Source organism: Pocillopora verrucosa, chromosome 7 (assembly GCF_036669915.1).
Source record: "Pocillopora verrucosa isolate sample1 chromosome 7, ASM3666991v2, whole genome shotgun sequence".
Classification (NCBI taxonomy): domain Eukaryota; kingdom Metazoa; phylum Cnidaria; class Anthozoa; order Scleractinia; family Pocilloporidae; genus Pocillopora; species Pocillopora verrucosa.
Genome location: NC_089318.1, coordinates 19,493,663 through 19,510,537, shown reverse-complemented (window position 1 = coordinate 19,510,537; position 16,875 = coordinate 19,493,663). Strand labels below are relative to the sequence as shown.

The 16,875-nt window shown below is 35.8% G+C and overlaps 1 protein-coding gene and 1 long non-coding RNA gene across 10 annotated transcripts; both read left to right on the top strand.

The window, feature by feature from the left end:
• Positions 1-164: 164 nt before the first annotated feature.
• Positions 165-5,181, top strand: LOC136282682 (uncharacterized). 6 transcript variants are annotated; one of them, XR_010718354.1, is made up of 6 exons: positions 165-309; positions 780-903; positions 2,213-2,494; positions 3,323-3,454; positions 3,880-4,056; positions 4,562-5,181. It is a non-coding gene; the product is annotated as an uncharacterized lncRNA (long non-coding RNA). The 6 variants fall into 6 exon arrangements; XR_010718355.1 differs by having other exon boundaries at positions 2,178-2,494; XR_010718352.1 differs by having other exon boundaries at positions 1,937-2,494.
• A 164-nt stretch (positions 5,182-5,345) lies between these two features.
• On the top strand, positions 5,346-16,857 carry LOC131783676 (uncharacterized). Of its 4 annotated transcripts, XM_066169417.1 has the most exons (10): positions 5,346-5,616; positions 8,341-8,430; positions 9,646-9,750; positions 11,692-11,978; positions 12,114-12,194; positions 12,678-12,760; positions 13,108-13,177; positions 13,506-13,621; positions 13,739-13,853; positions 14,678-16,857. In XM_066169417.1, coding segments are annotated over exons 5-9 (288 nt in total). In that variant the 5' UTR covers positions 5,346-5,616; positions 8,341-8,430; positions 9,646-9,750; positions 11,692-11,978; positions 12,114-12,176; the 3' UTR covers positions 13,740-13,853; positions 14,678-16,857. The 4 variants fall into 4 exon arrangements, 1 of the variants encoding a protein (XP_066025514.1); XR_010718115.1 differs by lacking the exons at positions 8,341-8,430; positions 9,646-9,750 and having other exon boundaries at positions 12,678-12,792; XR_010718116.1 differs by lacking the exons at positions 8,341-8,430; positions 9,646-9,750; positions 13,506-13,621.
• Positions 16,858-16,875: the final 18 nt, after the last annotated feature.

The following is a 16,875-nucleotide window of genomic DNA, read 5'->3' as shown; positions in this document are numbered from 1 at the left end:
CCTTGGGCTGTTTGCGCTCTTCTGATTGGCTTTCATCTGTTTTCACCTCTTCTGATTGGCTCTCACCTCTTACAAGTGGCGACAATTTGTCTGCGCATGTTCCGTAAATGTTAGCTTGGACACAGCTACAAAAAGAGTGCGCATGCTCGACAGGTTTCGCTCTTTCAAGGAGCTATTAGTGATTCCAGCGCGGGTGGAGTTTGGCGAAGAACGAACAGAACATCGTTCTACACTTTTTGGGACTGACATTGATGTGATCCAACTGGAAAATTTTTTAATTGAGTTTGTTCTTATGGAAAAATCTGAAGGGTGAATAGAATTATTGTAGACATAGTTCAACTCACTGTGGACCACAATGAGAACTACGGGTTCTACCCGTAATTGTGTTATCCAATAAAGTCGTTATTTATTTGTTTATTTAAAGCTGAGTTAAATTTATCCAGACAGCTCGTTGCGTGTTCCCGTTCCATTCACCAATTTTATTCACAAAACGCATTTCATCATCGGTATTTGTTCACTAAATGCTTTAAACTTAAAAAGCTTTTCGATGTAAACTCTTGTGGTAGTAAAAGCTGTTTTACAATCGAAATTAGTCTTGAATCTGTCAGTCGTTTTGCTTAAGTGAACGTTCTTTTCCTCTACACAACGTAAACGTAATAGATGCAATAACATTTATACTTGACACATTTCTTAACCTTCTTTGCGTCTGGAAATATGTCGATGTAACTTTACGATCAACCGCCGTTGTTTGACGTTTACATGCATTTCTTACCACACAGTGTTACCTGAAGTTGATGAAAGTAACCGTACGCAAATTCACCGTCGCAGATAGCTTTAAGTTCAGCTAGTTTAATAGTTCTTCAATGTCACTGCGTTGAGACTGTGCAAGAAAGGCGCCTTTTGGTAAGTGGAGATGGCTATACATTAAGATGATGTTGTCATTTGCATCACTTACAAATGAAATCGTTAAACCATTAATTATTGTAAAAGCAGCATTTGTGTTGGTAAGTCTTCTACTCAAGTGAAAACTCAGGGCAGATTCCTCACTTGAATTAGGCTCCTTGACAAAACAAACAGTGAACTCCTCTTCATAGCTCAAACTACCCAGGCTGCTTCTGACAAGAGGTATGGCTTCAACAACACCAAGATATGATGGTGACTGCATGAAACTGTCATATGCTTGATTTCCCCCCATTATACATGACATGAAGGCTAGAATCCAGCTTGGAGTCAGTGGTTGGTGGTTTTCCAGTTGAAGGAAGGGTTTGTTTGTCACCAAAGCAAGTTTGCAGAAAATGTGTTTCCTTGCTTTTTGCTTTTGGATCACACAGTTGGTTTTTTGTTCTCATTCTTAAGTATGTCTTTGCCAACAACTAAGAAATAGCTGTACAAGCACTGCTGCCTTGATGACCCCCAATTGTTGACTGAGATAGGAAGGCTGCCAGTTCCCAGAATGTGACTGATTGTGTAGTTGAAGAAGGAACATGTATTGAAGTGGATTGTGGTGGTACACTTAAGTTAGAAAACTGTTTTTGAGCTACTGATGGTGTTTGTTGTTGAGATTGATTTTGTGATTGTAAAAGGTAAGGGCAGGTAAAGTGAGAACCTCAAGGTCTTTGGTGGCAAGGTTATCCACAGTTGAAAAGTGGTTTTGGTGTGAATTTGCAACTGAAGCAGGCCTTTCTGTGCTATGTCATCTTTCTTAAGTTGTCCTGTGTGGAACACTTGGTTGTGGTATAATAAGCTGTTCTAGATTTCTAGTTATCATATTTCCCTCATCATGGGACTTGTAAAAGTCTGAATACCTAGAAGCATGTATTGCTAGTTGGTTTTTGGGCTGTTCATGACTATTGTGGCTGTCTGAAATGTTGCTACTTGTATCATGCTCTATAATACCTTTATTGAAGGAATCACCTAACTCATTTACTCTTGTTAGAAAAGGATCATTGCTCCATCAACTGGATGGACAACTGCTATGGCTGGGAGACTTGATGCTATATGAATTGCTGTAATTGGGACTGGAATCCAGTATCCTACTTATGGCCAATAGGCAATCATATTTATTAACTTTGAGCTCAGTTTTTGATGAGTTCATGAAAGTTAATTAAATGCTATAAACCACTCACTCTGCTTTGCCACTTTGATTCTGTAAAATGCAAATTTATTATCTTCACCAGTGAATAGATGATAAAGAGAATTCTTAGCATTTTAGGAAGCCAAGAAGAAGGAATTTGATAGACGTCATCAGGGACAAGAACTTGGTAAAGCCAAAGTTGACTGAGAGGAGAGATGAGCACAAAATATTGTGAATCAAATCAAAGAAGAAAGAGTAGACCCACAGGGAAGTTGTGCTGCAGCAGAGTGCTGGAGATAAAGCAGAAAGGGAAGCAAGGTGACAGAATGATGTGCAGGAGAGACAGCATCCACAAGCCCCCTCACTCTCACCTTCAACTACCATGACTGGAGATAGTGAGGGGTTAGGAAAGATTGAGTGGTAAGTAAGGTAGAAATGCAATAACACATGTCATTTGTACAGGTTTTGAGTTCCTGAATATCCGTCACTTCTGCATTGTAAAAGTAATTAAAGTACATGCTATTTATAACATCAGCCATTACTTCAGTTATACCTTGTTGTATTGTATTGTTATTAAATGCACTGTACATGCAACAGAGACTTTTTGTTTTTACTCAGCATTTCTGCCCGGCTCCAGTTTTGTCTTCCAGATGGCAGTTTGTTAACAAACTCTTTCCCACTTGATACTCCTTTGGAGAAAGTATGTCATCACTGTGAATAGTTGATTTTTACAAGTACATGTAAAACAATGAACAAAATTTTAGTAGTCTTCAGGGAATTCTATTAAGATAAGTAGAGGAGAAATCAGTGTTAAATGTATTGGAGCTATATCATGACAGGACGGAAAAACGCGTGGACTGTAAGTACCTACCGTTGTCCCATACAAAGCCTTAGAAAACTTTTCTAAGGCTTTGTATGGAACAACGGGAGGTACTTACAGTGCATGCATTATCCGTCCTGTCATGATTGTTAGGTTCTTATTGAAGGGGCCAGAAATAGTTTTCCTTAATTTTCCTCCTAAAGTCAGACAAGATGTACCAATTCCTAGGTCTGCATTAGATTCTTAATTTTCTGCAACCTTGGTGGTGTGTGTCCAAACAAAGGTTCTCTTCAAGACCATTTGGTTTTTTTCAATTGTCCTTACAGCCATCAACCCCTCCAAAACACAAGTGAGCTCCTTTGAGCAAATTTGTTAAAAATCTTCTAAAAATTAGTTTTATTCATGGGGATCTTTTCAATTGTTCTCAGCAACCAGGACCCAGTATCAGCTCAATAAGAATGTACACCACCTACCCTAGACAAGAGCTGACTAAAGAAGACCTGGTAAAGAGTTTGGCTGAGTAAGGTCTGACTCTAAGTTCCTCTTTAATTGTAGCTGTGGTAAGTTTTAGATTAATATTAGGTTGTTTTTAAAACATTCATCCATTGGAAAAAGTGAATATTTGTCTCATGTGAACCTGGCATACAGCTTAGCCCACCAATGAGTTCTGTTTATATGTGTGTAACTCAGAGTTAGGTAATGGAGATTGAAACTTCAGGAAATCAAAGTAGGGTTATGTTTTAGGAAAGCTCGGCTGCCACTTGCAACCAACTTAAGCTTTTTTCTTCTCCTTCACTCCCAATGAATGTTGAATCTTTTTTTGTTTTTGTTGTTTTTATTTTTCATTGTTTAATTATTATTGTACTTGTGAAAAATATTTCCTCAAATTCTTTGAGTAAATTTCCACTTCCCTCCACCATTCAGAAATTTTCCAACACTTAAAAAAAATAAATAAGTAACACTAAACTTAATTTTTTTTTCACAGAGAGGAAGTAATTCCCTCACTCCATCTGGGACTTCATCATTCCCTAAACTGTTGTTATGGATTCTTTCACCTCTGTTCACACTGATTAACTTCCTGAAAGCTTTTCCTATTTGGTAGAGGGACACAGAATACTCCTTCACAGAGAACAAACAGTAGCACACAGTCAAAACCATCAAAGTGAGTCTTCTTTTGGTTGTTTCCCTTTTGTAAACAGCTATACAGTTTATTGTTCAACTGTATCAAACTAGTTTGGTTGTTTGCTGGTTGGTATTAGAATGAAAAACCAAAAAACAAAAACCAAAAAGAATTCCCTGATATCAAGTTTGAAGAATTTGATTTACAGTCAATTTTATTGTCCATTGTTTGTTTTGTTTGACTCAGCGTTTGACAGATTAAAGTTTTGGAGAATTAAACAACTTGTGAATGTTTGAAAATGCACATATTTTTTCCACTGGTGACTCTGGACGAAATATTCAATTATCACAATTTGCAAATTTCACAAACAGAAAGATAGTCTCATGTTTCAGGTTGCTGTTTTCAGTGAGTAAAATAATTTTTTTTTGTGAATTTGGGCTTGCAAGAAACAGAATCAGGATCAACACCTGAACTCCTTCCTTGCTAAGGTTACATGCCAATCTTTCTTGCTGTTTTTTTTTTTTTTTTTTTTTTTTTTACATGGTAGTTGTGGAGTACATCATAGAGTCCTGGGTGGTGTTTCATCTGGAATTCACCAGCTTCACAACAGAGATGATGAAGATGACAACAGTAACACATGGAATGGAAACTCTAATTAGCACACATAACCAAATGATCCAAGATTGTTTAAAATATATGGAGAGTTTAAAATTTGGTCTGAATAATTCTTGTTAAATAGATTAGTGTGGAGATGAGCTTTGTTGTAAGAGTGATAAGAGTTTGTGACAAATAATGCATTGATACAGAAACAATTTTCCTATAGGAAGGAATCAAACATTTGTGTTAGCTCATCTTGTATACAATTATATGTTGTGACTAGCCTGTATTGTCCATTATTCACAGAATATCAAAACAATTGAAAACAGAGAACAGTTTAAAAGTTTTCTTCAGTGTATTTGATGATTAATGACTAAACCATTTTCAATGTCTCGCCCAAAGTTGTGACCAACTTCCTGTTGTCATGACAGTTACAGTTAAAATGTCAAAGGATATTACTCCCCGGTCCCTCAAGAATGCAGAGAGAAACATGGGACCAAGGCCAAAATGAAACATACTATTTAAATGATATTGGAGTGAGTGGTATAGAATAAAAGAAAGGAAGTTTTAAATAATCTACAGTGTACATCAACAATGTTTTTTTTGAAAGCTTATCTTTCAAGGACCTCCTTTAGACCTAGTTTTTTTTTAGCTCAACGTTGCACGCTTTGCATTTTCCTCTTATCCTCCTTTCACTATTCCCAGGCCCTAAACAAACCATAACTATTGTACAGACCAAGAACTTTAAGTTTCGGCTTCCGCTTACGCCCCAATTCAGTAGTTGGTCAGCCGGTTGTTGAATTACTATGTAACAACCTGAAAACTTTGATCAATCGCTTCAAGACCGTAATCTTTATTTACGGTGGCGCTGAGGTGACTGCTGTTTCACATCGAACCCATCAGAAGCACCAACATCTTGCAATGTGGTGATAAACAGCGAGTCCTGCTTGAGACATTTTCCACCTTCGCTACGGGTGATTACACGATGTGAGATCAACTCTTGCGGTAAGATTACTGACTCTTTTTTTCCGTCTATGTCTGCTAATGTTGTTTTCGTGCACTTAGTGGCTTACTACCAAAGATTCACTAAACAAGTGCAATATCTCACTGGGAATTATTTATCACGGCGTCCGTAGATTCCTTGAAAAGCCTAAGGCAAAGCCTAAAAATAATGTAAACGATCAATGTTTCACACAGCTTTCAAGAGTTAGTCTAAATTACATACACTCGCACTTAAATAACCAAGTTCAGTGGAAACAATAATATTGATTAAGTTAGCACGCGTATTACGAGACTTGACTTAATGTTCGTTGGTTTTGATTCAGTGAATTCCTTATCTTTTGTCAAACAACAGGCAATTCTTATGTGGCAATTTTTCTTTTTTGTTATCGTAGACAGCTTTGTTATGAAGTATAAAAGTCAACAGTATTTCAGCTTTTCAATTGACGAGTACAAAGTGCACTTATTATGTTTGGAAACTGTTCCGTTGACGATGCTATCGTAGCTTTAGTTCATTTTGTAGCCAAACACCCTACGCTTTCAATTTTATCGAGCCGTTTTTCGACTCATAATTACAGGCATGCAACTGAAAAGATGTTCTTAAGATAATTTTGCTAGTTCCTGTTAATCGAATAAGTTATCTTCCTGTCACTTTACGGAATAAGTAACAAGTTTATTACAAGATTTTATTTCCCTTCTAATTTCAAGTTGTGAATTTTTTTATAGTGAACGCTTTCAAACTTGTTACTTCGTTCTTTTGACCTAAGTGCATTTTACTCGTATTTTGTGCTAGGAAATGCAGTGTGCAAATGGTAGACGCTTCAGATGTAAAAGAAAGCATACAAGCTAATACATTGTATGGCTTTTCAGATTATGATTACATCGATAATCATAAATGCTACAATTTCTTCGATTATGATTGGTTTCTCCTATTTTCTGCTAATTCACTTGCCAAGTTGTTATTAGACAGTTCAATACGCCAATCACATTAATAGTTATAGTTTAAATCAACCAATCAGTCCATTTTGCAACTTTTCCCTTTCTTTCATACCTTGGCTATTTTTCTTTTCACGGAAATTGTAATTTTTATGATAAATTGGTAATAAGACTTCGCTTAGTCTAATTCGGTCTGTAATCATACTCGTGATAAGAAAAAATCACTGCGTGGTCGTCCGATTTTGTTATCACTCGTACGATTACCGACCGAACTGGACTCCACTCAGTCTTATTACCATTACTTATTACGAGGAATTCTAAATGAATTGCTGTTGGAACCGAGTGCTGACTATTTGAAAAGTCCTTGTCTGCTTGAACTCCGTGAGAACGCCGTCGAGGTTGATCTCCGTGTGCCTGGAAATGGTATCGAGTTTTCGTTACCGCCGGCAAAGTTTTTCTTTACTGAGCTATTTTCCCCCGATTTAATAGCGTTCCCACCAGAAAACCTGATAATATGCAGCAGCCAAAAAGCCTATTGTCACAGTGGTTAATGAACTCAACGTTAACCTAGATTTTCGTGGAATTTTTGACGCGGACTTTCCCAGAATATTCAATAACGAAGAAATGCCTTAATCGAATGATCGCGTTCATCCGTGAAAGCAACGTTTTGGTAAAAAATTTTGATGGAAAACATCAACAAAGTCTTGTAAAAAAAACCTGCAAAGTCATGCAATTTTACTGATCGGAAAGAATACAAACCCCTTTGCTTCTTGATTCCTCAGCTCGCCAAAATTTTGACCCAACATTCGTAGCGACCCTGTAGGGTTCAAGTTTAAGCGCCGGCAGATTCCAGAAAGGCAAGATTCAAGAAAGTTCTTGGAAATCAGGTTCAATTTTTACGAAGTTCAATGGAACTCGTGTATTTGAGCTGTTATGGGAAACGTAAAAAAAAAAAACAACAACAAAAATCACGAGGTACAGGGGAGTTCGAGTGAGCTGTCTAATGCTCAGAGACGTTGTGCTAATTGGGTGTTAAACCCCCTTTGCGGACCTTTCGCGGCAGTTCTGTAAATATGGTTCAAAATCCCCTGGTCACTAAAGGCAGTGAAAGGGTTACTAATTAATAAAGTATCTTTTCCTTGATACTACGAGCTCAGAATAGAAAATGTCCAGATCGAAGTACTCTCATAAGTTTACAGTACCACTGCTGTTACCAGGATCATTTAAGCAAAATTAACCAATCAAACTATAGGCGATTAACAATGATTCCAACTCAATTCATTTTATAAGAAAAACAAGAAAAGTTTATTAAGAAGTTCAAATGTTGTTCATTTTTCGTTGTGACATGTTGTGTGACATGTTATTTCGACTCTGATTCCCCCTATATAGGGAAGTGTTTTTTTCGTCTTGAATCATGTGCTTTGAATAGAAATGATCGTGGCCTGAGCTTCTGTTATTTTTTTTCTGGTTCCGTTTCTGCATTTCGATCCACTCGTTTCGTGTAATTTGATTACTGGGATTTTTTTTCGGTCAGCGGATCATTACAACAATAGTGCCACTAAAATATCATTTTACCCTTACCCATTAAATAGTGCAATTGGACTCTTGTCATCAAGCTTTTTAAGAGGGAAGTCTACCTCTGTTTTTTTTTTCTGAAGACTTACCAAAAGCATATGATAAAGGGATTCTTCCTATTTAGTTTTACTATTTACACAAAACATTACATTGACTAATGTAGCGAAGAAACCAAATAGAAGCTGGTTGAAGCTTATGATATTTGTGTTCGTTTTTTAGGGTTCCTTATACTTTTGGTTCTTCCCTTCCATAGTTGAGATAAATTCAACCCCCTTGCCATCTTTGTTGGTCGAAACAATTCTAAAAAAGGTATTTAGACATCTGTACTTGCCAAATAATTCTGGCGCAAAAGAACAGAGTAGTACGAGTCAATGTATATTCTGAGACAAGTTAGGGCGTAAAGATTTAAAAACCCTTTACACCCTATCATTAATATGCATATTCTCTTCACTGTTCTCTGTGCATTTCTTTAGGTGCTGACAAGGAGAATTTGTTTTACAATCAAGAACTTCTTTAGTTGGTGATCATTTCCTTTATTCTCGTGACCTCAATGTTTGATTCAGGGGTTGTAAGTAAAGGAGAAATCAGACTCTGGTCACTCTAGATTAAGGGTTAAATCACGAGGCTAAGGTCAATCTCTCCCTGTTCACGTGGGTGTTGTCCCTTAGCATGGAGGTCCTGTAATGGACGCTAAAATTTCTTAATACTGTTTTTCTTTCTTTTTATTGTTCTTATTTTCGCATCTGCAAAGTCACCAACATCAAAAACTTGTACGAAAGATCTCTAAATTTACAATACGATAATTGTTTAGGTTCAGGGATCAGTTGTTATTTATCGTCGGGGGAGGGAGGGGGGGTGGAGGATCGGAGGATTTTTGTTGTGTCACGATGAAATTTACCAGATTTCGTCATCACAAGGCTGACATGTAATATTCTTATGATCTTCCCTTATTGACAATTACTGGGCAGGAAATTTTCTGTTGTTCCCCATTGTGCTATGTTTCAATTGGCGACGAATGATTCCCGTTCCGCACCCCCTGAAAACCATGTGATCCATCCCAAAATCCTCCCCCCCCCCCTGCCCAGGTAAAAAATAAAATGACTGGTCTCTTAAAACTATAAATGAATAATATTAATAGTAATAATAATAACTTAGATTCCTCTGTTAAGAATAGAAGTAATAAATTTCAACTAACCTGTGGTGTGATGCATGATGGCTTTCCTGTGATTTTTGTATGCTGCATTGTTTTTCTGTAAGAATTTCACAACGTGTCTTGGAGCAAATTTCCATAAAGGAGTTGTTTTATAATCTGCAGAACGAAAATAAGTTGTATCACTCTAGGGTCACTCTATCATATGTGTCTATTTGACAACTTAAACCGAACTGTGATCTTACGATCCAACTTTCCCTCTAATGCGAATTTAATATATAGAACGTTTTAATGGAGGGTCTCAATGGGATGATGGTTAAGATTTTTGCTGTTGTATGGCTAGCTGTAAATTGTTTCTGCTGTTTTACGCCTAGGGGTTGACCCCACGAAGAGCTTCTTTATAAGCTGTACAGTTCGAAGATGCCTGTGAACATCGGGCCAATGTCCAGTGCCCAGACATCCACCAGAACGCAAGCTAAGTAAAGTGCTACAAGTTCGTTTGACTATAAAAACATTAAAACTACAGGAGGAGTTTTGAAATGCCCAAAGGGTTACTCTACAGACTAAAATTTTTGGAATGTCTCTGGAATTCTTTTCTAAAGATGTTATTGGATCACTTGAATCCATCTTTTTTTAAAAAAACAAAACAAAACAAAGCAAACAAAGCAAAAAGAAAACAGGGGTGTTACTACTTTAATAGAGTTGAAATACGGATTGGCTATATTATCGTAAAACAGATGCACCACCAACTTTCTTGAAAGAATTAATTTCAGGCTGACATTTTTGCAGCGGCTTCGCTGAAAAATTCCTGGTCCAATTGCCCCACTTTTAAATCTCTCCCAGCAACCAGCATTGAAAGCAACTCTAGGCCCAGACATTATCCCCAGATCACAAGGATCTCGCCTTCATCATAAGCCTGCATTGGGGAAAGAAATTTGTGGGTAACGATATTCCAATAACACTTTTTCTCAAATTACAGCGGAAATTAGATTTCCTGCAAGGGTTTGCATGTCTGCTCCTGTTCTGAATTACTTTCTAATAAAATCGTTGCACTTAGTAAAAACATTTGTTACACATTGTAATAAAAAAGCTGTCTCACTTTGTGAGAGGATCTCAACTGGGTTAGCCGTTAGCCGTTAGCCGTTAGCCGTAAACGGCCAGAAAATTTAAACGTTGGGCGTAAAAATTGATAAATTTAACCGTCATTCGTAAGAAAAGGTAACCGTAAAAATGTTTCCCTCTCTTAGAATGTGTCATTATCTGTCATTTTGAGGTAACCATTAGTCGTAAAAATGCCAAAATTTTAACCATTACCGTAAAACCATCACCCCGGGATCCTTTTGTAATTCACTTGGTATACATGGTCGGAGAGCGAGTAGACCCGAAAATGACCATCATCCTTGTCAGTAACGACAAAATTGTTATTAATTAGATTAGGTATTTTACGTAATTGGACACCATTTGGTTCTTTTTCATAATGATAATTATAATGATCTTGTTAAATGTTATAATTTTTAGGTTGCGTATTTTAATCATTAGATGACAATAATAATAATAATGATAACAATAACTTCATTTACAGCTTGGTCAAAACATTCACAGATGGATATAGAACGAAAAACAAATCGTGTTTTATGTACAAAAATGTATATTAACTCCGACGAACTTGCAGAGCCAAAGCAAAATAAGAGTTCACTGATAAAATTTTCAACATAAATAGCAGCTATTTAGAATTCAATCTTTCAAATACTTGTGAACAATAAATGGTCTAAAAGTCAATATTTACAAAGACAATTTTTTTTAAAAAAGGAACATATAAAAGAATGGAAGTCTAAATTTCAATAGACATGGCGCTTTCTGTTGTTTGGGTTTGGGTGTCAATGTCAATGTTCTTAACCCTTTAACTCCCAAGATCTCACTAGTAATTCTCCTTACTGTCTGCCAAATGATTCTCATTACACTAGTTTGGAGAATTTGGTATTGAATCAATTAGTAATCCCATAATTGATATTTTTCTTTATTCTCATCACTTGTCTGTGTGATATTGTATAGATATAGTAAGTAGTAAAGTAGTAAAGTCACTTTTCTCCCTTTTAATATGTAAAAAAAACCATTTTATTATTTTCATTTTAAACTTGATGCATTAGCTGCCTTATTAAGCTAGGAGCTTAATAAGTAGCAGATTCTTGAGTTTAAATATAGAATTATGTATGCACCAGCTGGCTTCAAATGGGGTTTCAGGTAAGTATAGTGCATGCTGTGCTTCAGGAACAATTTTTATCTAAAGAATCAATCATAACAATTAAATGCCTTTCTTAATCAATCATTAATACTATAACAGCAAATAGGAAGTTTATTTATACTTTTCTCTTTCACAGTTTTTCAGCTAAGAAATAATTGTAATGATTTATTACTTTCAGAATGCTACTCCCAGTTCTAGGGAGTCATTGAAAATTGATGAACAGCAGCTTGACCTTTACGTTGGGAGTATAATAGAAGCAGCCGCATCAAGCTTGGGGGACTTTGTTGTAAGGTTATCAAGCAGCACTAAACAGTCAGAGAGAGATTTTGGTAATAGTGGTGCATCATCTTTAAATGTGTGTGAAATCTTGACATCATCCTATGGTGAAGTGACTCCAAGTGAGAATCTCACTGCAGTCTGTGAGCCTGAGGGATGAACTCCAGTCCATGCCCCCCAGTCAAGAAGGTAATTACTGCTGTTTCATGAGTATGCTCTATTGCAATAAGCTCAGCCATGAATGCCATTAGCCTTTTGTAACCCATGTGGACTATTATACCAATCTGTACTTACTTAGGATAGTTAACTTTTGTCTTACTGCAGTCTTTGAGCCTGGAGGAGGAACTCCAATTCCAGCTCAGAAATATGAGGCCTCCCTAGGAATTGATGCCCTTAGTCAAGAAGGTAATTACTTTTGTTTAATGAGTATGTTCTATAGCAAGTAGTTCAGTCTAAGGCTGCAGTTAGCCTTTTGTATATTCTAGTTGGATTATATTCTCTCAATCTGTAGTGTTTAAACCCTTTAACTTAAATATCTGAATGTTAATTCTCCCCACTAGCTGCTACACGTTTCCTTGTAAATTAGTTATGAGTATTTGGTTAGATCAAGGTAACAAGTTCTACCAGATAAGTGTGAGTATTCTCACTACCTGTTTGCCGCATAATGTGTGAATATTACAGAGAGAAGTAACATGTTAAATAGGGTTAAGCTGAAGAAACAGTAATTTACAATTATTATGCATTTGTAGACTCAGCATAAACCTTGCCATGAGTGAACATTAGTTGATGTTCTATCCTGGGGAGTAATCAAGGAATTTTCTGTGAATGTGTACTTATCAACTAAACATAATAAACATTCAAATTGTCAACCATTTGACCTCTTCATAGTGCCTGTTCAGGAGAGCTCTGATCCCCCTGTTGATCAACCTCCCCAGTCCCCATCATCACCTAAGCCCAGTGGAAAGAAGATCGTAAGTAGAAAGTTCAATGGAACTTGCATTTGGTATAAAAGAACCTTTGATATATTTAATGTTCATATATTCATTCATTTATTGATTTTATTTTCACCTTCATTTGCCAAAGGATGATGTAAGAGTGTCCTTTGGTTAGTGGTGGCCGTTGATTTTCCTTTGGATAACCTAAATTATCAATGGGCGCATCAACAGTCACCCAAGGCTAATGAGAAGGAAAATGTATAATACAGAATGAATAATGTAGACAGTTAACCTGTTTAACATCAATCAAGACAGTGGTTAAGAAGTTCAATCAACACGGACTGATCATTGATTAATGATTGAATGATTTTATTCTTGATTAGAAATCCTGCTGGTTCAAATGGCCATGAAAGTCTTCAGCAGTTAGGCCAACAACAGAGGACATTGAGAAAGGTAAATTGTAATGTAACTATCTCTGTGCTGAAAAATTTAAGGCAATAACATTCTATCATGCTCAGGGTATTACTGACAGTAAGCTCTTGTATCTGATGAGTATTTTCCTATGAATGATAGATAAAATACCTAAAGGTGAAAGGTTTTTTTTATGTTAACCATTTTGTATTGCATGAGATTTCAACTGCAAGGTCTGTGAAAAGTTGTGTGATTGTCTGGATTGAGATAATTAATGTATAATTAATTTAACGATTTCTTCTGATTAATTAACTACAGTTGAATTAAAAAGGAAATGTTACTATTAAACAAAATTTTTCAAACCATGCAGACTCACAGGTTGGAGTACATTGCATTGCTTTTGAACAATCGCATCTTACCTGTGATGAATATAACATATTCTTCACAAGTAAGATGGGATTGTCAGCTCTTTCTTCACAAAAAGTGGTGAGTGATTGAAATCACAAGAGCTTTAGTTTTTGGTTCATTTAGTTTAAGAAAATAAGTCTTAACAGTGGTATGATAATCTTTTCTGAAAGGAGTTTTAAATATTTATTTATTCAGATCACTGTGATGAATCAGGCAATGATGTTTTCCTTTTGAACACTGGAAAGGTACCTTTGGTATCAAAACTGTTCCGAAGGTCAAATTCAAAGACGCTTACTGACAATCTCTGCTTGTAAGTGAGAGTATTTCTTTAATTCTTTGTTAATGACCAAACTATGTTAATGACTATGTTATCCAAAAGAAAACTTTTTAAGGTGTTAATTAGATGCACACTATGCTCAGGGTATTTGGGATCCAATCAAAAGTGCAGTGTAGGTACTCACATGATGGTTATATACAATTCAATTATTCCCTATTGTGCAAAATGCAGTGAAATTGAAGTAAATTTTTTGTTTCCTGTAATCTAAGATTTTACATCTTGTATTACCAATCATTATAACTATAATGTGGGTTAATCATCTTTGTTTGATCTCCAAATTCATAAATGTAGAAGAGTACATCTGACAAATTCACAGTTGTTATCCATGGAGAGGATGATGCTGCAAAGCTTTATTCATTATAACTATAATGGGGGTTAATCATCTTTGTTTGATCTCTGAATTCAGAAATGTAGAAGAGTACATCAACAAAAATCTTGTCACTGACAAATTCACAGTCATTATCCATGTAGAGGATGGTGGTGCAAAGCTTTGTTCGTTTCATTTGGCGAAGAAATTATATAAACTATTGAAAAATAGATAAGAGAAGTTTGTACTGATGGAAACATATACCTACTTCAAATATTAGCAACCAAATCAACAAAGTCAGAAGTCCGATGATAAATTTGGTGAATTATATTGGTACTGGTAAAAAGCACCTGATGATGCTAATAACTTTGCACATCAGTGGATGTATTACAACTATTTTGCTAAAAGAGTACAGAATATGGTTTTATCTGACAGATTTTAATAATAATATAAATTAAACTGTAATGTTTCTTTCATTGCTGTTTTTCAGGTTCTTTGAACGATTGAATTTTTGCATCATTTTAAAGGCCAAATTCACCCTGAAAGCTGTTTTTAAGCTTGGCAAACCATTCATCCCGTGAGTATAAGAAACAAATAGTTTATTTTATGACTGAAAAATATGATAATGCTTGATTTTTGATATTCATGTAAAATTAAAACCAAGTGGATTTAATAAAAGTGATTTTACTGCACTTGGTTTGAGTTCATAAAACTAAAGCCATTGACATTAAAAAAATGCAATCAGAAAAAAAGCAGAGACTGTTAGAAACAGATTATCTGGTTTCATTAACTGAGTTGATAATGTAAATTGACCACTGTAGAAATTCTAAAGCTGATGTTTCAAGTGTTAGTCCTTTGTAAGAGCAAAAGAAGGAGTCTATTAGAACTGAAAGATAAAGCATGACTGTGAACTGCCTATAGAAGGGTTAAATGAGATTGAACATGTTGTAATAAATTCATGTTATACAGTCATGTGAATGGCTGACAGGCTCAAATTTCCGTAGATTACAAATTACGCTGTATGTAAGATTTTATAAATGTGAATATTTTTTTTTTCAGTATTAGACAATGGAAGTTTGTGTTTAAATGCATTTTTTTAGCATTTTCAAATAATGGAATGGCATAGCAATGAAGGTTTACCCTTTAATTTCCAGATCAAATTTGTCATTCTCCTTACTGTCAACCATACAATTCTTATAATGTTAGGTCAGAGAATTTAATATTGGATTAACTAATTATCCCCAAATTGAAATTTTTCTTCATTCTCATCACTTGTCTGGTTGATACTGTAATGATATTGTAAGGAGAAATTTTGGCTTGGTCACTCATGGTAGTTAAAGGGTTAAGTTTGATGTTGTGATGTACTGGATTGCATCACATTCCATGACATTTAATTTGTAGGTACAAATTATGACAAGGATAATTGAAAGTTAAAGTGAAGAAGAAGTGAAAACAATTTTAGATTCAAAACTCCTTGGAAAGCTTGTTATATTAGCATTTAATGTGTTAAATTATGAGTGTTTGTCAGTTGATTTCCTTTTTGTTTTGTTCTAGGTATTCCAGACACAGTTCTCCATTATACATGCTAGTTACTACAGATACCATGTTAGGCTTGGGGGGGGGGAATCTTTCATATTATCCTTTTTAAATGTTTATATTTTGTAAACAAAGATTCAAGTTCTATCAGATTTTTCTATACTTCAATATACCATGTCAGGGATAGGGGGATGTTTCTTATTGTCTTTTCATTTCATGTATCAAGATTATTCTAAGATATTCTGCATACCAATGTTTTACCCAATTTCTTCCAGCTATATCTCTATTGTGATCATTAGGAAGCACTGAAAGCAAGAGTACTGAAAATACATTGTAGGGAATTTTTTAGGATTCTCAAATTGTAGGGGCTTTTTTTAGGATTTTCAAATTTAATGGTATCTTCAAGAGAATAAGTCATGACTAACTTTCAGTATTTTTTAACATGGAGGAGTGCATAATGCAACCACCATCAAGATCAATTTTGTCTCCTAGTGTTACATCACAAACTGGCTGTGAAGTACATTGCATGCTCATTTTTTGCAGAGACCCTTGAGGATCTCTCTTTCTGGAGTATTCATCATTTTGTTTAGAACTGAATCTGACAGCAACCAATGGCTGTGCATCATGCAGACTGCACCCACCCCTCCCCTAACTCAACAACAGTCAATTGACAACAACTTAAGGTTAATGTTGGGTTAGAGGAGGGGTAGGTGGGCAGTTGCCCAGATGCTGATATTGATCTGAGATTTTTTCCAGTATGCCCTCCGGTGTTCCTTTAAGTTTGGAAGTTAAAGAAAAAGGGATGAGTGATGGCCTTTTACACAGCTTTTACACTGTTTTCAGGTTCTTGCATGGGGTGAATCGATTGCAAGCTAATTGGTTGGTAAAGATGGACTTTGTGCAAGAATGGGTGTGGCAGTTTCATCTTCTTTAAGAGAATTGGGTTTGGAGGAAATGAAAATGGAACAATGGAAAACTCTAGAAGTGATTGGTTTAGATTCCAGAGAAGTCCTCTTGCTCAGTTCTACTCCAGATGCAAAAGTTGATGATTGTACTAGTGACAGCACTTGAACTGGAATGACTTAAAAAAAGAAACAATGTTTTGAAACTCTTATAAAAACACTCCATTTATTCGCCCCTAACATGCGACAT

What these genes read in the sequence shown, in the direction of transcription:
- LOC131783676 (XM_066169417.1), top strand. An exon ending in AGCCCAGTGGAAAGAAGATC is followed by an intron (nt 12,761 to 13,107) that starts GTAAGTAGAAAG and finishes ATTCTTGATTAG; the next exon opens with AAATCCTGCTGGTTCAAATG. An exon ending in AACAGAGGACATTGAGAAAG is followed by an intron (nt 13,178 to 13,505) that starts GTAAATTGTAAT and finishes CAAACCATGCAG; the next exon opens with ACTCACAGGTTGGAGTACAT.